Source organism: Terrapene carolina, unplaced genomic scaffold (assembly GCF_002925995.2).
Source record: "Terrapene carolina triunguis isolate 2854851 unplaced genomic scaffold, T_m_triunguis-2.0 Scaffold31, whole genome shotgun sequence".
Lineage (NCBI taxonomy): Eukaryota > Metazoa > Chordata > Testudines > Emydidae > Terrapene > Terrapene triunguis.
In genome coordinates, this window is record NW_020664382.1 from 2,238,362 (window position 1) to 2,260,983 (window position 22,622).

Here is a 22,622-nt window from a genome sequence, read left to right on the forward strand (position 1 = left end):
TCCCCTCCCTAATTCAAAGCAGGGCGTCATGAGCGACATCACCCTCCTGAGGATCCCGGACACCCAGAGAGAACGCATGCTGCGGGAAAGCATGCAGAAACCGGGGCCGTATGCCGCCATGCTATGTCGTGCGATGATCCCGGAGTACTTGATTGTGGCGTGGAGGGGACATGTCTGCTACCACGGAGGGCCCACTAAGATCGCCCTACCCCGGAACCTGATCAACAGGCTTGAGCTCTACCTCCACGAGACCTACGAGGAGTTCTCCTACGAGGATTTCTCGTCGATCCCCGGCCACATTGACCGGATTTTCGCGTAGGTGCACTGGGACTTTGGAGTGGAGCGTCTTGGGCCTGGGAATCATGTAGTAACGGACATTGTGAAAATTTTTTAAAACACTTGGGACTAAATTGAGAAGAGCCTAAGACAGAGAAATCATGAAAACCCATTTGTTACCTTTGTAAATATTCCTGTTTTGTACCTGATTATTTTTTTACTAGTTTACAGAACTTTTATAAATGTACATTGTTAATAGTATAAATATTACCGTTCTGTTTTAAATAAATGTTTACATGTTTACAGCACTTACTGCTTGATCCTTCCCCTGATTCTGTGTCCGGGGTAAGGGATGGGGACGGTTGGTACGGGATCTCGGTAAGGGTGATGAAGAGCTCCTGGCTGTCGGGGAAATCAGCGGTGCCAGCGCTGTCGACTGCCTCGTCCTCCTCATCTCCTTCTTCATCTTCCCCGTCCGCTGTCATGTCCGACGAGGAACCGGCCGCGGACATGATCCCATCCTCGGAGTCCACGGTCAGGGGTGGGGTAGTGGTGGCGGCCGCTCCCAGGATGGAATGCAGTGCCTCGTAGAAACGGGATGTGTGGGGTTGGGATCCGGAGCGTCCGTTAGCCTCTTTGGTTTTTTGGTAGCCTTGTCTCAGCTCCTTGATTTTCACGCGGCACTGCGTTGCATCCCGGCTGTAGCCTCTCTCTGCCATGGCTTTGGAGATCTTCTCGTAGATCTTAGCATTCCTTCTTTTGGAGCGCAGCTCTGAAAGCACGGACTCATCGCCCCACACTGCGATGAGATCCAAGACTTCCCGATCAGTCCATGCTGGGGCCCTCTTTCTATTAGATTGCACGGCCATCTCTGCTGGAGAGCTCTGCATAGTTGCCACTGCTGCTGAGCTCCCCTCGATGTCCAAAGAGGAACTGAGATTCAAACTGCCCAGACAGGAAAATGAAAATGAATTCAAATTTTCCCGGGGGTGTGGCTGGTCAGAGCATCCGAGCTCTGACTGCTGTCCAGAGCGTCAACAGAGTGGTGCACTGTGGGATAGCTCCCGGAGCTATTACCGTCGATTTCCATCCACACCTAGCCTAATTCGATATGGCCATGTCGAATTTAGCGCTACTCCTCTCGTTGGGGAGGATTACAGAAATCGATTTAAAGAGAGCTTTATGTCGAACTAAATGGCTTCCTGGTGTGGACGGGTGCAGGGTTAATTCGATATAACGGCGCTAAAGTCGACATAAAAGCCTAGTGTAGACCAGGCCAAAGATATGCAACTTCAGCTACGCGAATAGCGTAGCTGAAGTCGAAGTATCTTAGATCGAATTACCTGGGGTCCACATGGCGCGGGATCGATGGCCGTGGCTCCCCCGTCGACTGCGCTACCGCCGCTCGCTCTGGTGGAGTTCCGGAGTCGACGGTGAGTGCGTTTGGGGATTGATATATCGCGTCTTAACGAGACGCGATATATTGATCCCGGATAAATCTATTGCTACCCGCCGATACGGGCCATGTGCTGGGCAGCTTGTGTTTGGAACAAAGGGAAGCACTAGCCGCATGGCAAAAGACTATAAAAGGCAGCTGCATCTTCTCCATTTTGTCTTCAGTCCTGCTTCTTACCTCTGGAGTAACCAACCTTTGGATGTGTTCCAGAGGGACTTTCAAGCCAGCAAATTCACCAAGACTGCTAGGAACCGGATATATGGACTCTGAAGTCTTTGTATGTATGTGACTGTTTTACCATTTAACACTCTTTTTGTTCTTTTTTCTTTACAATAAACCTTTAATTTTAGACACTAAAGGATTGGCTGGCAGCATGGTATTTTGGGTAAGCTCCAAACCTATCCTGACCCGGTGACATGGCTGACCCTTTGGGGTCAGAAGAACACTTTGTATATGTGAGCAGAGTTTTTTAAATAAACTTCTCACTGTACTGGACCTAGGTGCTGATTGGGAGCCAGAGAACTGGAATGCAATAAAAGGGCTGTGTGATTTCTTTTTTGCTTCTTAATAACCAGTGGGGGGGGGGGGGGGGGGGGGGAATTAGAAGCACAGTTTGTGACTGGTTGGGGAGTTTAACTTCAGTGTTACCCACCAGTCTTGGGAGTATCTGCTCTACCTTGTGCAGCCTGCCCTTTCCTTGGCATTTCCAGTGACGGCTGCCCCAGGCACCCCAGGTCACATCTCCTGTCCCCGCTGCAGCCCTGAGGCTGGGGCAGAGAGGTGTCTCTCTTCTTCCCCCTCCAACCCCCACCAGTCCTGCATGCCCCAAGCTCCCCCAACCCCCCCCATCACCTCACCCCACTGCCCCCGCCCTCCACATTCTCCCCGCTCACCTGTGTGCGTGCCTGCACGGCTGCTGGGCAGCCCTAGATGGGCCCTTAGAGGGAACACAGCTCACGGCAGCAGCGACACTGGGTCCAGCTCCGGTTTGTCCTTCTCGGGCGATTCCTCCCTGGCACAGTGCTCCCCCTGGCTCCTGTCCTGGGTGTTCCTGATCGGCCACTCTGTGCCTTCCAGGCTTCGGGCGGGTTCTCAGCTGCTTCACTCTGTGAGGCCTAATTGCTGTAGCCCTTGGAGCTCCAGACACACACACCCTGTCGCTCTCCCTCTTTCATTGCTCCCTCCTGCCAAAACAGAACTTCCTCCTCCTCAGGACAAAGATTTAAAGGGGCCATGCTCTCTAAACCCCAAAGGTGATACAACCGCAATTAAACAGCCCTTTCGCGGAGCCCCATGAACTCGAGTCAGCTGACATGGGCCAGCCGTGGGTTTTTAATTGCAGTGCAGACATACCCTAAGCAGCCCACAAGTGTCAGTAAATCATCTGCCTTACAGTATGAGCCAGCCTTGTTATATCTAGATGAAAACTTCATTAGACAAGTTATAGGAATGAGGCCATATTCAGCAGGTGCTACACTGGATCGGATCTGAATTTACTAAGGGGTTTGCCAACAGTCTGCTAGGTGGTTTACAGACAAATATAACGATAATATGTCTGACCTGAGGAGCTTACAGTCTAAACAGGCAACATCCAAACAAAGGAAATGGAAGAGAACCAACACACACAACAGTGACTGAATAGTGAAGCTAGACATCTATCTTGTAAGTTCCATGACTTTTGTATGAAGTTATTTTGCACAATTTTTTTCAGTAAGTTAAAGGTGTGTGTGTGGGGGGGGGGAGATGGAGGAGCAAACCCATGAAATTTACGGGTGTAGATCAATAAGCATAGAATTCTTGTAAGTGACTCTCGGGTGATTGCTAGAATAGGTTAAACATCAGTACACAAGTACATTAAAAGTAATGGCAATTCAAACTTTTCTTAGGAGATAAAGAATTACCAATTCACTGCATCAGAGTAATCTGTTTCACGGCTAGGGATTCTGTGATAGAAGAAATAGAATTTGGTTTTATATCGTGTTTCCTCCTAAAACCTAGAGCAGAAAGCACCCTATAAAAAATGAGACTTGCCATTCACAGTGACAATACAGTACCATTTTGATAATCCTGGCAGAGCTACCATACCATCATACTTACAGACCAGAAAATGGATTATTTTATCTGCACCTGTCATCGAAACAGGCATTTGCTTTCAGACCAATTGCAGAATACAACCTCTGAAGGACAAGTGGTTAAAATTGTATATATGACTTTATTAGTTTATAGCAGCTGTTTAGATGCTTATTGGTTTTATGACTGCAACCATATATAAAAATAATTTATATGACTTTATTAGCAAAATGTAAGATCAGATCAGGTTTACTGGGATACAACCTTCTATCTGGATTTCAGCTGGCCAGCCATTATATCTGTTCTTGCTATTGTCAGAATGGTTGATCTGGTTTAAAATAAAAATAAAAAAAAAATAATCAACCTTCAGTTTATCGTTTATAGACAGTCATCACTAGTCTGGAAAACTTCCTGCCTCCCTGCGTAGCAAGAGGGAAAAGATATGGGGGCAGGAGCTTGGAAATCATAAGATACACTTCACATTTTGCTGCTCTTAAACTGGCACCTCCTCACCTCATTCTCTATTATATAATCGTTCCTCAGAATGTTATAACCCAAGCCCTTTATTGCCCAGAAGACCTCATAGTATAGGACAATGATGTTGAAGTATTTCCTGTAGGTAATTTGTTTCAGTAAGTAACATCCAACAACACTCTGGGAAAGATGTGAAACTAGGGATAATTCCAATAATCTTTGGCAAATAGAATAGCTAGAGAAATCTGTGGAAACTGAGCTGGGCCAAGCATATCGATTTCTTTCCCCTCCTTGCATCACAGAAAGAGGACTGTACGAAACATTTAAATGAAAATACCACTGCTATAAGGAGAAGTTCTGATACAGAAATTATTCCTGTTAAATTTTCCTCAAGTCTGAGGAGGCCAAGATTTTCAAAAGTGACTTGCGATTTTGGGCATCTGCCTGGGTGTCCATCTTGAGACTCTTAAAGGGTCCTGATTTTCAGAAAATGCTGAGCATCTGCCCTCCGAAATTCAGACCTCCTTAAAGGTCTCTCAAAAGTTGGGCTTTCAAAAATTGACACACCCTAAATGATTAGTCACTTTTGGAAACTTGTTTCCAGAAAGAAGTCACAAACACAAGGTTGTGAAGGGTTTGTGAAAATTATAGTTTTAAAAAACAAAACAGAAAACAAAATAAACCCTACCTTTTCTTTTTGAATGTCATCTGGTAGAGTGAAACCTTTGGCAGCTATAAAGGCCCAGCTTGACCTGAACTTCATGTTCCATATTTCTTTACTGCCAAGTTCTGCTATTGCTTTTTTTGCACCATCGTTTAATCTAGTAGAAGAGTTGAAAAATTTAACATTGGAGACTTTGAAATTCAGAACTTTAAAAATAAGTTACGTAAAAAAGGATATAGTCTGTTGATATTTTATGGTGTAATTTCTGATTTCTTATTAATGAATAATTTTTAAAGCCTTCCTGTATCTTCTACTGGAGAACTGTCCAGTAATGTGCCATAAAATTCATGGAACCAAATTCTACCCCCACTTATACCTGTGCAACTCCACCGATGTTAATAAGAGACAATGAATTTGCACAAGGGAGCAGAGAGAAGAATTCTATGTTATGAGGGATTCTCTCTCTTTTGTACCTTTTATTGTTGGAACAAATTTCATGTAATCTCAGTGTCTGAGAGGTACAGGCCGTGTTATATATGGGCAAGTGTTGAATGGAACAGCATTAAATGACTGAGAGAAGGAGGTAAGTGATTAAACCTGGTCATAGCTCAAGCTGTAACAACTTTTGCTTCTCAGAAGGTTGCCACCCTGAGTTCATAGAATCATAGAATATCAGGGTTGGAAAGGACCTCACGAGGTCATCTAGTCCAACCCCCTGCTCAAAGCAGGACCACCACCAACTAAATCATCCCTGCCAGGACTTAATCAAGCCTGACCTTAAAAACCACTAAGGAAGGAGATTCCACCACCTCCCTAGGTAACCCATTCCAGTGCTTCACCACCCTCCTAGTGAAAAAGTTTTTCCTAATATCCAACCTAAACCTCCCCCACTGCAACTTGAGACCATTACTCCTTGTTCTGTCATCTGCCACCACTAAGAACAGTCTAGCTCCATCCTCTTTGGAACCCCCTTTCAGGTAGTTGAAAGCAGCTATCAAATTCCCCACTCATTCTTCTCTTCTGCAGACTAAACAATCCCAGTTCCCTTAGCCGCTCCTCATAAGTCATGTGCTCCAGCCCCCTAATCATTTTTGTTGCCCTCCGCCTGACTCTTTCCAATTTTTCCACATCCTTCTTGTAGTGTGGGGCCCAAAACTGGACACAGTACTCCAGATGAGGCCTCACCAATGCCGAATAGAGGGGAACAATCACGTCCCTCGATCTGCTGGCAATGCTCCTACTTATACAGCCCAAAATGACATTAGCCTTCTTGGCAACAAGGGCACACTGTTGACTCACATCCAGCTTCTCATCCACTGTAACCCCTAGGTCCTTTTCTGCAGAACTGCTTCCTAGACATTCAGTCCCTAATCTGTAACAGTGAATGGGATTCTTCCGTCCTAAGTGCAGAACTCTGCACTTGTCCTTGTTGAACCTCATCAGATTTCTTTTGGCCCAATCCTTTAATTTGTCTAGGTCCCTCTGTATCCTATTCCTACCCCCCAGCGTATCTACCACTCTTCCCAGTTTAGTGTCATCTGCAAACCTGCTAAGGGTGCAATCCACGCCATCCTCCAGATCATTAATGTAGATATTGAACAAAACCGGCCCCAGGACCGACTCTTGGGGCACTCCGCTTGATACCGGCTGCCAACTAGACATGGAGCCATTGATCACTACCCGTTGAGCCCGACGATCTAGCCAGCTTTCTATCCACCTTACAGTTCCATTCATCCAGCCCATACGTCTTTAACTTGCTGGCAAGAATACTGTGAGAGACCATATCAAAAGCTTTGCTAAAGTCAAGGAATAACACGTCCACTGCTTTCCCCTCATCCACAGAGCCAGTTATCTCATCATAGAAGGCAATTAGGTTAGTCAGGCATGACTTGCTCTTGGTGAATCCATGCTGACTGTTCCTGATCACTTTCCTCTCCTCTAAGAGTTGTAAGCCATTTATTATTCTAGCACTGGGCTGGTACACAAATGCTTGCTTACCTGCTGCTTCCATCATCATGGGTCACCATCAAGAGAAGTGACCCTTGAGGTGCATTTTTAATGAAAGTAGTCATGGGTCCCGAGAAGTCTGTTGATACAACAAATGATTATTCATTACCCCCCAGGCCGATGCACAAAACACCATATACTCAGCTTATTGCTACTTTGCAGCTTTGCTTCTCCAAAAAACAGAAGTTACTTATTTTTCTCTAGCCAGATAATTCCCCCATTCCCATGCAGAGGGCCCAATCCTGAAAGGTACTGACTGCGTTCACCTCCCACAGAAGACTGTGAGGGTACAGAATGATCAGCACCTCTCAGGAGCTCTGGAATAAGTAGGAAGAGACAGATTAGACTCAGACTAAGGTCAGAAGGGACCATCGTGATCACCTAGTCTGATCGCCTATAGCACAGCAATCTAGAAATAAAATAAAGGCCTGACGCAATTTAGTTTTTTTCTTTAGTATTAAACTGTGAAGTACTCCAGATGAGCAGAGATAAATCTGTTTTGCCATCTGTTTTATATTAATTACTGATCATTCTTGGAGATCTTTAGCAACTGTCAAATATTTAATTGAAAAAAATACTTTTAGTCCAAATTTCTTCTGTATGGAAAAGTGTCTACAAGAGACCCTCTGCCACTTTTATTTGGTGATACTTTGGCTCTTACCTCCTTCCCACATGTCAAAAAACTCTGTAGATATAACTTTTCCTGTTTTATCTGCAATAAAGAAATAATACACTTTAAATACGGGGAAGGAAAGGGATATGTAAGGGGAAAGTAAACAATGGTTATAACTAAAAATAAAAACAATGAGGAATCCGGTGGCACCTTAAAGACTAACAGATTTATTTTAAATCTGTTAGTCTTTAAGGTGCCACCGGACTCCTCATTGTTTTTGTGGATACAGACTAACACAGCTACCCCTCTGATAACCAAAAATAAGTGCATCTAGTATTTTATATTACGGTTTCAAGTTTTCATTAGTGCCAGATTTCCTTCCAAGTTCTGACAATTAATCTGGTGTGTGTGTGTGTGTGTGTGTGTGTGTGTGTGTGAGATTCTTTTAAACATAAAGTAAAAAAGTGAGTGAATTGTATTATGAACTTTGGTACTTGCATATACACTTTATACTAGTTCCTAACAATGGCTAAGGTTTTCAAGTGGCTATTGATTTTGGAGGCCCGAATTGAGACAATTTCAATAGCCCTAATTTTCAATGGACAGGTGCTCAGCACTTTCTGAAAAATCTGGCCTCTTTCTAGTGGCTCAAGTTAGGCTCCCAGACACACTAGTCATTTTAGAAAATCTTGGTCAATAATCACAATTAATTTCATTGTTGTTCAAATGGGCCTATTTTTGAGTTCATGAAACAGATGTAAAACTGGAGGTAAGTCTCAAGATTTCAAAATTCTTTGACAAATTCATGGAACATCTTTTTTTGCTAGTAGGAAAACTGCAAAACCAGTAACCAATTTTCATGTTACGCTTTCAAATGCCAAACTGAGTCAGGCATTTATCAGTTACATAAGACACACACGTCCAGGCAGAGGAGGATGCTTTCCTCTGGAACACTGTATGCTGCCACTCAGTGGGAAGATTTGGCAATTGCTGCCCTCTTTCCGGCTCATCTCGGCTCTCATCCTTGGCAGGATCATAGGGGAGGGGGAAGTATCTTAAAAGCACAGGACTCTGTAAAAGTTTATTTTCCACAATTCAGGAGGCAGAGTCCAGAAGTGGAGAAATAACATTCCAGACCTGGGCCTCTCCTGAGCAGAGACCAGAGATCACACCAAACTGAGGATGCTGGATTTTACTGTGCTTGTATGTGGAATATTGCTTTTTTCTCTCTGTGTTGTTAATCTTGGTTTATAATTTTCTCTTCCTTAACAACAAAAACTGTTCATTCAGAACAGAAAGGGAACAGCAATGTGAATTAACATATTAAAGTGATGCTACAAAAAAGAAAGTGTTGGAGAGGTTTAATTAATTAGAAAATATGCAGTGGATGTTTTACTGTATTGAAATGTTAGATATGTCCACTTTTCTATTTGAACCAGTGGATAAAAGAAGCAAGATAATTAAGGAGTACATGTGAATATTTGTTTAGCCAGAAACTACCTCTCAGTGGAAGGATGGATGATATTCTATTCTGCAATATTTTCACAGATTTTAAGGCCCGAAAGGACCACTGTGATTATCTGGTCTGACCTCCTGCATAACACAGGCCACAGAACCCCACTAAATAATTTCAACATCAAATCCATAATGTCTGTTTAAGTTGTAGCAGATCCTTCAGAAAGAGATTTAGTTTTGATGTAAAGACTTCAAGAGAATTCACTATATTAGTAAGTAAGTTGCTCCAATGGTTAATTACCTTCACAGTTTAAAATTTGCACTGTATTTCTAGTCTGAATTTGTCTAGTTTCCAATCACTGGATCGTGTTATGCCTTCTTCTGCTAGATTAAACAGCTGTCTCTTCCCCATGAGGTACTTGAAGACCACAATGAAGTCACCTCTTTTCTTGGATAAACTAATTAGGTTCAGCTTCTGTAGTCTCTCATTATTAAAGATTTGCTGCTCTCAAATCATTCATGTTGCTCTTTTCTGAACCCTTTCCAATTCTTCAACATTTTCTTTAAGTGTAGACCCCAGAGCTAGACACAATATTCCAGTAATGGTCTCACTAATGCCACGTACAGAGGTAATAGCACCTCCCTACTCCTACTTGATATTCCTCTACTTATACCTTCAAGGATCATGATCACCCTCTTAACTACAGTCTCACACGAAGAACTCATGTTCAGCTGGTTGTCTACTGTGGTCACTAAATCCTTTTGATTTTTTTTTTTTAAATAGAAAGTAAAAATGCAAGATAAGTTTGGTGACAAGGAAATGAAAATTTTGGACCAGCTCTTCAGCTGGTATAAACAGGATATCTCCTTCCTCATTGGAGCCACACCAAAGTACACAACTTGGTTCTTTGCTTACTCACTTGGAAGGTAAATGGATGCATAAACAGAACAAAAATTTTTTTTTTTTTATATTGCAACATTTTTGGGTTAAAGTAAACACCACACTACATCTGAGCTTGTTTTCCAGACTCAGGACTCTTATTCCTCACAGGAGGGGCCACTATTAAATATATTGCACCTCATCCTAGTTATTAGAGAACTAAGAAATTTCTTTTATGTGACATGCAAAGTAATTCTACTCTCTCCAATTTAAAATCCAGGGCCACTTGGACAACTTTTCATGGTTGTCCATTCTCATCCACTGAAAATTTAACAAGCCTTTTTTTTTGTTTGTTTTTGTTTCCCCACTATTCTAAGATTTTTTTCTTCAAGTGCTTCTTTTTATTGTTGTTAAAGCTGAGATTAATTTGAATCGGATAAAACTAGAAAGTTACCAGCTGCTGCTGTTTAAGGAAACAGAACTCCTCTAAGGCAGTGAAAGATGTGAATGCGGCAGTCTCTGTAGTACTGCCACAGAGAAGGCTGTGGTTTTCAGTCATTCATACATTGCAAGGCCACACTAAAAGTGACTAGGAGTGACAGACAATTATTGTGCTTCGTTACTCTACTTTCATAAGTGTCCAATAGAGAGGAAATGGTAGTTTAAAAAATATAGAAGGAAGACTGTTAGATTGCATCTCAGACATGCAAAATCATTTTTCTTAGTGTACTACCATTGTCCCCATAACATTCTTTTCTTACTTACAATTCACGATGGCAATGTTTATACCTCTTCCAACATTACCCTTCTGTTCACTTATGAGCCTGAAATTGAAATAAATACACCATCAGTCAGGAATTGTACTTCCAGAAGGGCTGTGATATTTACCTATGCAAAGTCATTCCTGGTATTCTTGTTTTTAGGTTAGTCGTTTAACTGAGGAGTCTGCTGAAAGCAATGGAGCCATGTCTTAAAAATCTATGGCACATTGGACAGTTTCCTCCAGAGAGCCCATAATGAGTCTAGTTCAACACTGTAGCCTGTACAAGTGCAGCACAAGCAGAGTAAAAATAATGCCAGAGAAAATCATTAGTTTTGCGGCATCATTCCATGCAGATTTATAGAATAGGCCAGTGTATCTTCACAACAGCTCTACACCAAGATTTTCAAAAGTGACTATTGATTTTAAGGGCCTCAGTTTTTGAGTCCCTAACTTGAGATACTGTAAAGAGGCCTGATTTTCAGAATGCACTGAGCATCCAACCTCTAAAAATTAGGCCCTTTTACAGTGTTTCAAGCTGTGCATCTGAAACCTGAGGCACCCACAATCATTAGTCACTTTTGAAAATCTTGGCCCAAAGCAGTTTATATGAACAAAAAGAGAAAAGCCAAGATGCAAGGTTAAAAAAAAAGTTAGAAATAGAACAGAAAGACTACTTTAGTGACACAAGCACAGAGAAAACAAAATGACAAAGTAGACTAACAGGAAAAAATCTAAAGTGTCAAAGAAACAGAAGTATACTTTCAGAATACATACAGCGAGGGAGATTGGAAAGATGCAATGGAACAGAGAAAGTTAGGTGGGGTTTAGTGTTTGTAATGGGCTAAAAAAAAAGGGTGGGGTTATTCTCTACACAGATGGAACAGAATTATTCAGGGTTTAAAGTTATAAGAGATCCAAGAGTTGACACAATGAAGCCAATCATGTAGTCAGAAGAGAGAGAAATTAAAATGTCAGGGGTGTGTCAGCTGCACAGAAAGAAGGACACCGAGTCAAATTTTTGCCTCAGTAAAGTCAGTGAAAATGTTGGCACTGACTTCAATGAAAACAGCATTTTGACACAATGATGAGAAAGCAATGAGCTATCCAAAGGGAGAAAACACATGGATCAGAGGTAACAAAATTGATGAGGATTTAAAAAAAAGTTTAGAATCATTAAATTAAAAATCACAACATCTAAATGAATCCCACCTCTGGATTTCCAAGTGTGCCTCATTTGCTGTGTGACTGTCCTAGAATCACACCTATACTTTACAGAGGAGGTGGTTTCTTGCTTGAGTGACTTCAGGAGCATAGCATGGTAAATAGTATTGAAAGGGGAAAACCCCAAGACTGGTGGTTTTGTGTTACAAAGTTTGCGTTAATCCAAGGAATGTCTCTTAATAATAAACATTTACTCTGTTGCTAAACCAAAATGTCCCTATTGTTCCAGGCAGTCCTTGCTTCGACTTAAAGTAGACTGGTACTTACAGCTCATCTTCAAAACAAATTTTGGCAAACTTTTCCTTGCCACCACCACTGAGTATTCGATAAGCATAGCTCCCAGGTGAGCACGGAGACCAATGGTCACATTTCTGTCTTTTGGGGGGTGGCGCTGTAGTGAATAAGAAAGCAGAACCTGCTTTGTTTGAGCACTATGTAAACACCATTCATATACCAAAATGACCAATTAATTAAACACCGCAGATTTATATGAGCTTGAAATTGGCACCTGCTTGCCAAATGAGGGTAGAGCGGAAAGAGGAATTTGATTGGGGAGAATGGGTCCCAGCAGTCCTCTGAGATGATCTTTCGACCAGTGTTCTAGAGTACTGCAAACGTAGACAACTGCTCAGACAAACAAGTTTGGTTACAATTTGCAGGAGATAATTTTGCTCGTTTCTTGCTTACAATGTCACCTGAAAGTGAGAACAGGCATTCGCATGGCACTTTTGTAGCCAGCGTCGCAAGGTATTTATGTGCCAGATGCGCTGAAGATTCATATGTCCCTTCGTGCTCCAACCACCATTCCAGGGGATATGCGTCCATGCTCATGATGGGTTCTGCTTAATAACGATCCAAAGCAGTGCGGACCAACACATGTTCATTTTCATCATCTGAGTCAGATGCCACCAGTAAAAGGTTGATTTTCTTTTTTGGTGGTTCACATTCTGCAGTTTCTGCATCAAAGTGTTGCTCTTTTAAGACTCCTGAAAGCATGCTCAACACCTTGTTCCTCTCAGATTTTGGAAGGCACTTTGGATTCTTAAACCTTGAGTCAAGTGCCGTACCTGCTTTGCATTTTGTCAAATCTGCAGTGAAAGTGTTCTTAAAATGAACATCATGTGCTGGGTCATCATCCGAGACTGCTCTAACATGAAATATATGGCAGAATGCAGGTAAAACAGAGCAGGAGACATAATTCTCCCCCCAAGAAGTTCAGTCACAAATGTAATCAACACATTATTTTTAATGAGCATCTTCAGCATGGAAGCTTGTCCTCTGGAATGGTGGCCAAAGCATGAAGGGGAATACGAACGTTTAGCATATCTGACGCGTAAATACCTTGTAATGCTGGCTACAAAAGTGCCATGTGAACTCCTGTTCTCACTTTCAAGTGACATTGTAAATAAGAAGCGGGCAGCATTATCTCCTATAAATGTAAACAAACTTTTTTCTCTTAGTGATTGGCTGAACAAGAAGGAGGACTGAGTAGACTTGTAGGCTCTAAAGTTTTACATTGTTTTGTTTTTGAGTGCAGTTATGCAGCATTTGTAAGTTCCACTTTCACAATAAAGAGATTGCACTACAATACTTGTCTGAGGTGAATTGAAAATTATTTTTTATCATTTTTCCAGTGAAAATATTTGTAATAAAAATAATATAAAGTGAGCACTGTACACTTTGTATTCTGTGTTGAAACTGAAATAAATATATTTGAAAATGTAGAAAACATCCAAAAATATTTAATAAATTTCTATTGTTTAAGAGTGCGATTAAAACTGATTAATCACAACTGATTTTTTTAATCGCAGTTTTTTTTTAGTTAATCGTGTGAGTTAACTGTGATTAATCGACAGCCCTCTTAGGAGAGCAACACATAACCAATTATTCAGTAACTAACAACTCATTTGCAGGTTAAATTACAAACACTGTGCTTCACTTATAATATACTGCATATTAGTAGAAAAAAAGTCATGTGACCACATACCCTTAAGTACTGGTTTCTCTCCAATACTCTGAAGATTTTCGATAGCTGATGATAGCGAATCTTCAGGTACGATATCTGCAAACAGGTATCCCAAATACCAAGCACACACTGATGCTAACATAAGTCCTGATAACTTCACAAGGTCTGATAAGAAACAACAAATCCATTATTTAATGCGAAAAAAGGCAGCACGTGATAAGAAGTCTACACAGGGCTACTAAAAATATAGTATCTTCTATGGCGCTGCTACACAAATACAGTACTTTAAGAGCATGAAATTCAGTCCTGATGCACAGGCATTCCACACCACTGGAGATCTTTGGTGGGGCTGCAGACAGAGTGAGCGCGGCAGTCAACAATGACAACCCCTTCCACCTCTAAAAAGAAAAAAAAGTCTTAAAACACAACTAACAGCAAAAAACCCCATTCTATCCCCAAGCAGACATTTGACCCTGGAAAAGGAGACATGCCAGAGATTCCATGAAATCATCTAGAGACTTAGCTATTGTTATCCATTTTAGATTGGCGGCACCCAGATGCTACAGTGATAGGTGGCAGTTTAAAACCCTACCCTACAGATAGCTCACAGCGGGCTCTTCGTATCTTCTTTGAAATACAGGAGGAGACTAAGCTAGGCCTGAATAGGCAGATATGTAAATAGAGTTGGGGTTCAGATTGAGGGTGGAGTTGTGAAATCTAGATTTGTACACATCTGGAGGCCCAGAAGCCTGCAGCGAGATGTGGAGTGACAGCAGCCACCAGTCCAGCCGCTCTCAATTATACTATAATTTCCACCACTATTGTAGAAGCTATAGTAGTGTCTATATAGGCAAGGAGACAGGTGTGTATTTGCTATGTTTTTGGGAGTGAAGCTGATAAATACAGTCACATTGTACCAGACACTTGGTTACCCCTTCTCCAGAAATAAAAATGTATACCTGGAGAAAAGTGTCATACCCCCTCTTCCCCCATGTTAATAAAATATTACATTTCTACTGCATCTTTCACCCCAAAATGACCCAAGTGCTTCACATTGTGAGTATGTACACTGTGTTCATTAAGGAACTACTTTGACCATCACTGAAATGCAGCCTTTTGGGGGGGGCTGGAAGATGGGGAAGGGCCAGGGAAAACATGGGAGCTTTTTTACAATATTCAGCAGTTCAGACAAGAAAATCAGGACTGAACATCAAATTTGGAGATTCTCCTGTCTATTTTTAAGTTTCCTTTCCCAGGAATAAATATGGGATATATGGGTAGTTCCCAAATCAAATTCCTGAGCAAGAAGTTCACAAATTCCCTGTGCTTTAGCACAATCCCAGCAAGCAAGGTCCTGTCTATGCTGGAGTGGTAGGTGGGCTGAGTTTAAAATGATGTAAGTTAAAACAGCATTTAAATAAATCATGTTAAAACATTAGCACTAGGGCTGTACAGGAACCAACATTTCTGTTTCACGTCCAATTCTGAAATGCTGAATTTTTTTCATTCTGATTTGCTACGTGGTGTGACAAAGCTCCGACCTTGTCTCAGTGGGTCCCGCGCTTCCAGGCGGATTACGCTAGCCTCAGAGGCTCACTGTGTCCCTCCACATAGCCCTTCTCTCTCTAGGGGCAAGGGTCACAGCCTACTGAGCCATTTTCATCATAAGCCAGCAAAGGGAGGTGAGGAGACGCTACCCTCCCTCGCATAGTCTCTGTTGTCTCACAGTATTAATCAAGGAAAGGGGAGGGAGGGAGCTCAGGCCCGCACTCTACTCTGGGCTCCAGTCCAGGGACCCTAACAGTAGCAGCTATTTGTAGCTGACTTTTTGAAACAGGATGAGTACAATTCCCTGGGCCACTTCCCCACAGCAGCCCCCACTTCTTCAACAGGGATAGCTCAGTGGTTTGAGCATTGGCCTGCCAAACCCAGAGTTGCGAGTTCAATCCTTGAAGGGGCCATTTAGGGATCTGGGGCAAAAATCTGTCTGGGGATTGGTCCTGCTTTGAGCAGGGGGTTGGACTAGATGACCTCCTGAGGTCCCTTCCAACCCTGATATTCTATGATACTTCACCCTTACCTCAGGGCCTCCTTCCTTGTGCCTGATGGGTTTTTCCTGCCCAGTTTCTCAGGCAGCGCGGCTTCCTCCTACAGCTCCTGACACATGCCTCTGACTGATTAACTGGGAGGCTTTTAACTAGTTCCAGACAGCCCTTAATTGGTTTCATTTGTCCCAATCAACCTAGCTGTCTCCACTGCTTTCTAGAAGGCTTTTAATTGGCCCCAGGTGTCTTGATTAACCTGGAGCAACTGCCACTTGGTTACCATGGTAACAGGGATTTGTTTAGCCTGTGGCTAACATACCTGTTTCACTCTACTTTCCTATAGTCATCTGGCCTTGCCCCATCACAGTGGAAATTTCTAAATTTCCCACAAAATGGAATTTGTAAAAAAAAAAAAACCCACCAATTTCAGGCCAGGTGAAACATTACACTTCAATAAAATCAAAATATTTTGTATCCATTTTGACTTTTTATATTATAGTTTAGAATGTAAAATAAAAATTGGAGAAAAAGTCATTTCAAAATGGAAAATTGAAATGTCCCAGTCCACAGAAGTCAAAACAGAACATTTTGACCATAACAGAATGCTTCATTTTGATTTTTTTTAAAATGAAATTTCATCAACACTGACACATGGCTGAGAGTTTAGATTGCAACAAAATGACATTTCTGATGGAAAAAGATTTTGACCAGCTCTAATTAGTATCCAATTTATACAGGTTTTTAACAACTGAGTTAAGCTGCTCATGGTCTATGCTAGAGATGGAGGTAATTAGATATTGAAAAAGAGCTAGTAGAAAACAGGATGTAATTTTTGCAAAATATGTCAAAAATTACATTTCCAATAAAAAAAATTGTATTGAAAAATTGAGTCAAGTCTTAGTACATTTTGGCTAGCTCTATTTAGCATTCACTGATTGCTAAACCCTAGCATATGATTTATCTGATTCAACATGTCTGAAGTTGAAGGGAGTGGTAGAAAAACAAACAATTGAATGCATTTAAGTAATGACAATAGAGGATTCTTCTAAAGTAAAATGTGAACAATGTCAAGAGCTGCTAAGCAGCAAGCTAGACAGGATTCATGGTCACCCTCAAAAAAGTGCAGAAACTCAGTTTCTTTCACCTTTTGCAGATCAAATGTGACACTGAATATAATTGTCAAAGTGAAAGAGCAGAACTTTGATGAGTTTGGTGATCATGTGAGAGATTTTCATTATCATAAAAAATATCCACACTGTTCTGTTAAGAACCTTGTTCCAGGCTTATTTAGCTTTTTAACATTAGCTTAATTCAAGAGAAGTCTTTTGTTCATTTTCAGCATCCAAAGAAAGGCAAAAGGTCAATCAGTGTTTATGCCATTTAAAACAAATCTGAAAAGCAAAATTTTCCACTTGATTAAAAAAAAAACAAACCTTGCAACCTTCCTTTACACATTACCGTAAATGAAGTACAAAATAAGCATTTTAAAGAAATAATTGATGCACTTAGCCTTGGGTATACTCCTCCAGACAAATTTCAACCGACAGACCCACTCTTCGTGATTGTCTCCACTGAAAAATTAACTCAAGTTTTCTATGCTTGAGTATTCCTCTTGAGCTAGCCTAGCCCTAGCGGGAGCAGCCACACACCAAAGTAACACGTAACACTTGAGCTAATTTGTCCACACAGGCACAGCACTCACTCGTGTGGCATTACACTTCTGTCTTCACTAACACAAAGGTGTGCGGGATGGTGGATTTTTGTTTGTTTGTTTACAGCTAGATAACAGACAACAGTTATCCCACTGTAAAATCCTAAATACAGACAAAGCACTTATATTGTTTATCTCAAGATACTTTGGATGAGGCCAGTACTATATTCCTGTCTGTAGTTGACGTCACCTAGTTTACTTTTCAATAAAAGTAGTGCCTTATCTCCACCAGGATTTTACAGCAGTATAGCTAACATATTTGTTAGTTATCCTGTGGTAAAAACACACCATTTTTGTCAGTAACGACATAGCCTAAGACTTCTGGGGGCATATCACAGGGTTTTTATTGTTGCAGTTAGCTGAGTTGCTCCATGAATTCTTTCCCAGTGAATTGTGGGAGGACTTTTCTATATTTCCTGGACACCTAGGAGGAATTGTGGAAAAGTGCTGGAGGACTAGCAGCATCTGAAGGGAGATAACAAGACCACTCTCTAGCGTGGACACAAGTTAGCAGCTGATGAGTTGTGCTAACTCAAGCGTTAGCATATACCCCCCAACGGGACAGCCAACAAGGGTTAAAAGCACCACCACATTCAAGTTCAGAGTTTGTGTGGACGTGGGACTCAAGTTAGACACAACACTCAAGTTCTATGTTGAGTTAACTTTGCAGTGAAGACAAGTTCAAAGTGTGTCCACATTCACTCAAGTTAGCCTAGCTCAAGAGACGCAACTTTAAATAACTCAAGTTAAGGTTATGTCTTCACAACAGAGTTAAGTACTCCAACGGAAATAGAGGAAATAGTAAAGGAAGAACTAAAAGGATCAGAATTGACATTAAGGAAAGATGATGAAACATGAAAAATGACCCTACAAGAGCTATAAGCAGCCATCCTTAGAAAACTGCACTCCTAATTAATGCTACTGAGTTTATTTCTAAATAGAAAAAAGGAGAATATTGTGTCCAAGCTGCTGAAGATACCATCCAAGAATACGAAGAGAAATATCCTGAGGAAGTCTTTGCCATTGGCTCTGGCAATAAAAGTAAAATGAAAAAGATGAGTGAATGTCTCAGGTGGATTCATCCTTAGCTTCTGATATATGAGTGTTCACCACAGTATTTGAACTTCATTGAGGAAGAAGGAATACCTAAACAGTTCTAAAATGCATTCAGATGTTCTTCTGTAACCACCATCAGATTCATTTTGGTTGAAAAAAGGGAACTTAATGTTCCCAGTTTCTCCAAGACATTTGGTAGAATTCTCAAAAAGTTTCTCTCTCCACAGCCACATCCAGCGACCATAAATAATGTTGAAATTTGCATATATTATGATAAGGCCTTCGATTAAAAAAAAAAAAAAAAACATTTTTTATAACACGCCACTAGAATTACAAAAGCAAACTTAGAGGCTTCAGAGGGTATGTCTACACAGCTGCAGAAGTGAGCTTCCCAGTCCAGGTCGACAGACTTGGGCTAGTGATCTAAAAGAGCTTTGTAGACAGTGCTTTAAAGTTGTGCCTCAGAAAGGAGCTCTCCATAGGCTCCAAAGCCAAAGTCGCAACTTCAAAGCACTGTCTACACAGCTATTTGTAGAGTGCTAATATGAACCTTGCAAGCCCGAAGATGTTGGGCTGGGGAAGTCTACAGAGCCCATGGAAGTCAGATCTACCAGGACAGACACAATATACACCTCTACCTCGATATAACGCAACCCGATATAACATGAATTCGGATATAACGCAGTAAAGCAGTGCTCCGGGGGGGAGCGGGGGGCTGCGCACTCTGGCGGATCAAAGCAAATTCGATATAACACGGTTACACCTATAACGTGGTAAGATTTTTTGGCTCCCGAGGACAGCGTTATATCGGGGTATAGGTGTATTATAAATCACTGCAGTCTCAGTGAAAACTTGGCCTGATCTAATTAACTAGGAAATGGAACAACACAAGGACCAAATTGAAAATGATTCAGAGAACCTGTTACTGAGCCAAAATAAAAAGGTCAGAGGTCAAGCCAGAAAAAAGAAGGTGAAAAGTTTCTGATGGAATGTAAAAGTTAAAGATCCAGGTTTCTACCACAAGCCTATATTTGTGAAGGAGGATGAGTCACAGCTTTTTGCATCAAAATGGTTGAAATTTTTAGAACTAAAAATCACAGAAAAAAATAATTGATTTTAGAACTTTAAAAAAAATAGCAAGGGCTCTGCAGGCCTGTCCACCCAGTTGAGCATCAGTCAAGTGTTTCTTATTGTTCAGTTGGGGGTTTTATTATTATTATTAGTTTTTAATTATTGGTTTGGTCAAATTCTGTAATGGACGTGGTGCTGAAAGAGCAAATAAATTAGTCAAAAGCATATTGGTGCCTAAAAAAGATACAAAAGAGCAGAAGGCCTAATTAGACGAAGGACTCAGTTATCGCATTCTTGTGGTTTACTTACATAACTGCAAGCTTGTTAATTTTTCCAATGTGTGCTCATCTCTCTCTCCTTCCCCCCGCCTTCCTCCTCATTTAAAACTAGTCGCTGCTCACTACACCCCCACCACCATGCCACCTGGCACCATGGTGTACATCTTTATGCCTATCACTCCACACTGAACAACAAGGAGAACAATAGCTACACATACATCAGTACCTGTGAAAACCACCTGGCAGTGTATATGTAGCCACACTGTTGCAGGTTTCAGATACATGGACATAAATATTCCCCTACCCTACCTCTGTTTTCACTTGGGATTTCAAAGTCACAATGTGGGTAAAAGATTTTTCAACTTCGTATTTGTTTGTTTGCACTTTGACTTTGCTCTCTGCTTCTTTGCCCATAATGAAGTTCTTTATTAGTTTACACCAGGAATTACAGCCAATAGCAGGAAGCAAAGCCCCACCCATAGTAAGAACACCCAAGAGACTTTATTTAATAACATTAGACAACACCACTATGGCTGACTGTTAAACTGGCCTTTTAAGATCTCCCTCAGCTGCAAAGCTCCACAGTTAGCTGTTCCAATAGCCCTTGCCTCTTGCTGTTCAAATTCAGCAGACAGTCTGTCCATCTCACCCCTTCATCCTGATGGCAGCTTTTACCCCTTTGCCTCACAGATATTATGCATTACACAACATGTAGTTATAACTAGGAGGATATTTTTCCTCTCTGAGATCCAACCTACTGAATAAGCCATGCTAGCGTCCATTCAATCGGTACCAAAAGCATATTCTACAGTCATTCTGCACCTGTTGAGATGGTAGTTGAATCTGTCCTTGATGCTGCCAAGGTGACCAGTGTACAGCTTCATGAGCCAGAGGAGCAAGGGATAGGCTGTATCCCCCCCAGGATCAATATTGGCATTTCAATATCTGCTGTGGTAATCTGTCTGTTGGGGAAAATGTCCCTTCTTGCAGTTTTTTTTTTAAAATCACATGTTCTTAAATATGCAAACATCATGCACCTTCCCTAACCAGTGTAACTTGATATCACTGATTCACTAGCAGTTATCTAAACATGAAAAAATATCCCTCTCTGTTGATATACTTGGTGGCAAAGAGATGGGGGGTTGTGAGTTCAATCCTTGAGGGGGCCATTTAGGGATGGGGCAAAAATCTGTCTGGGGATTGGTCCTGCTTTGAGCAGGGGGTTGGACTAGATGATCTCCTGAGGTCCCTTCCAACCCTAATAGTCTATGATTCTATGTGTGTGCTATCACCCCACCTGAGTTCAGTGGGGTTCCAGAACATGACCCCTTGCTCCTCAAAATCCCCTCGCAAATCACCGGTATCCCACAGAACACTGTGCAAATGATCCACAAGGCAGAGAGCCAGGCGGTGCAGGGCACGCTGGGGTAGTTACCTATCTGTGGGGCACTACATTTTACATCAATGCAAGCATTTGTGGTGAGTACATGCACTAGCGCTGACACACCCGTGCCTGAGCCAATCAAACATGGAAGTGTAGAGGTGGCCAGACGGGGCAGAGAGCAGGTCCCAGCCGGTGCGGCTGGGGAGAGGGTAGACGCCCAGAAGAAGTGCAAAGAGAAGCAGGAATGGGAGTGGGGACGAGAAGCCCCAACACGTCTAATGTCCCAAGCGCCTCCCGGAAGCGATCGGGGGACAAACATCAAGAAGCAGCAACAGGCTTCTTCTCCGGGTCCAGAGCTGGGCTGCCAAGCACACCCGCCCGGCCCGAGGGAAGCAGGAAGCTGAGCCCTGAGCTCTTGCGGCCAGCCCGACACCCCTGCAAGGGGGCCGCGGGGAGAGGGGATCTGCCCGCCCCACTGCCCTCAGCCCCCGGGAGAAGCGAGCAGCGCCCGCCACCCCTTCCCCGCGCCCGCAGCCTCCAGCCCGGCCCCAAGGCAGTGGGGCAGCCCGCGAGTTCACACTCCCGCCTGTGCGCGGCGCCTACTCACGGCTCCAGCCCAGTCGCATCTTCCCGGGCAGCGGGGCTTCTCCGCGGCGCTGCCGCCGGCCCCCTGCACCTGCACCGCCAAGAGCCCGGCCGCGCCCCGGGCTGCGGGGACAGGAGGGAGAGCGCAAACTCGCCGCACCTGGGCGCCCGGGCGGGCACGCCCCGGGGGCGGGCTGAGTCACATGTGGTAATAGCCGGGCGCCCCTGCGGCGCTGGGAGCGGAGCTTTCTGCCCGGCCAGGGACCGGTTTGCAGCCAGGAGACGGCGCTGCCCCGGGGGGAGCGGCCGCTGGGCAATCGCGGTGCCAAAGGCCGCTCGGCCGCCGGCGCACCCTGGGGGGCTGGGCTGTAGGGCGAAGAAGTGATAGGAGCGCTCCCCGCCCCCCCGGCGTGTACATCCGCCCAGCAGCGCTGCCCGCACTCGTCTTCACTGCCAGTGCTTTCGGTTTCAGTCTCAGGAACGCTGCTGTACTTACAATGTACACGACCTTTCCTACGGGAAATGCTCTCTGGTGTACCCTGGTGGGCTCAACAAGAGATCAAAAGCTTGTCTCGCTCACCCACACCAGTTGGTCACCCACCTTGTCTCTTGAGCAGATGGTGTAGTTTCTTTTGGTATTCCTCAGT

At 42.9% G+C, this 22,622-nt stretch overlaps 1 protein-coding gene across 3 annotated transcripts; it reads right to left on the reverse strand.

Annotated features, from left to right (window-relative positions):
• Positions 1 to 3,969: 3,969 nt before the first annotated feature.
• LOC112106288 (protein FAM3B) lies at positions 3,970 to 22,493 on the reverse strand. 3 transcript variants are annotated; one of them, XM_026651502.2, is made up of 9 exons: positions 21,998 to 22,334; positions 20,829 to 20,968; positions 13,867 to 14,010; positions 12,147 to 12,270; positions 10,661 to 10,719; positions 7,609 to 7,659; positions 6,939 to 7,026; positions 4,965 to 5,097; positions 3,970 to 4,130 (listed from the first exon to the last, which is right to left on the reverse strand). In XM_026651502.2, exons 3-9 carry the CDS (start codon positions 13,985 to 13,987, stop codon positions 4,041 to 4,043), a joined length of 666 nt encoding a protein of 221 aa, XP_026507287.1. In that variant the 5' UTR covers positions 13,988 to 14,010; positions 20,829 to 20,968; positions 21,998 to 22,334; the 3' UTR covers positions 3,970 to 4,040. The 3 variants fall into 3 exon arrangements, with proteins under 3 accessions (XP_026507287.1, XP_024055217.2, XP_024055215.2); XM_024199449.2 differs by lacking the exons at positions 20,829 to 20,968; positions 21,998 to 22,334 and adding an exon at positions 22,472 to 22,493; XM_024199447.3 differs by lacking the exon at positions 20,829 to 20,968.
• Between the last annotated feature and the right edge of the window lie 129 nt (positions 22,494 to 22,622).

Bases quoted from the DNA above. Each gene is read 5' to 3' on its own strand.
- LOC112106288 (XM_024199447.3), bottom strand. The intron at 10,720-12,146 runs GTAAGTACCAGT...TTTCAATTTCAG, and splicing joins ATTTGTTTTGAAGATGAGCT to GCTCATAAGTGAACAGAAGG. The intron at 7,027-7,608 runs GTAAGAGCCAAA...TTGTATCAACAG, and splicing joins TTTTGACATGTGGGAAGGAG to ACTTCTCGGGACCCATGACT.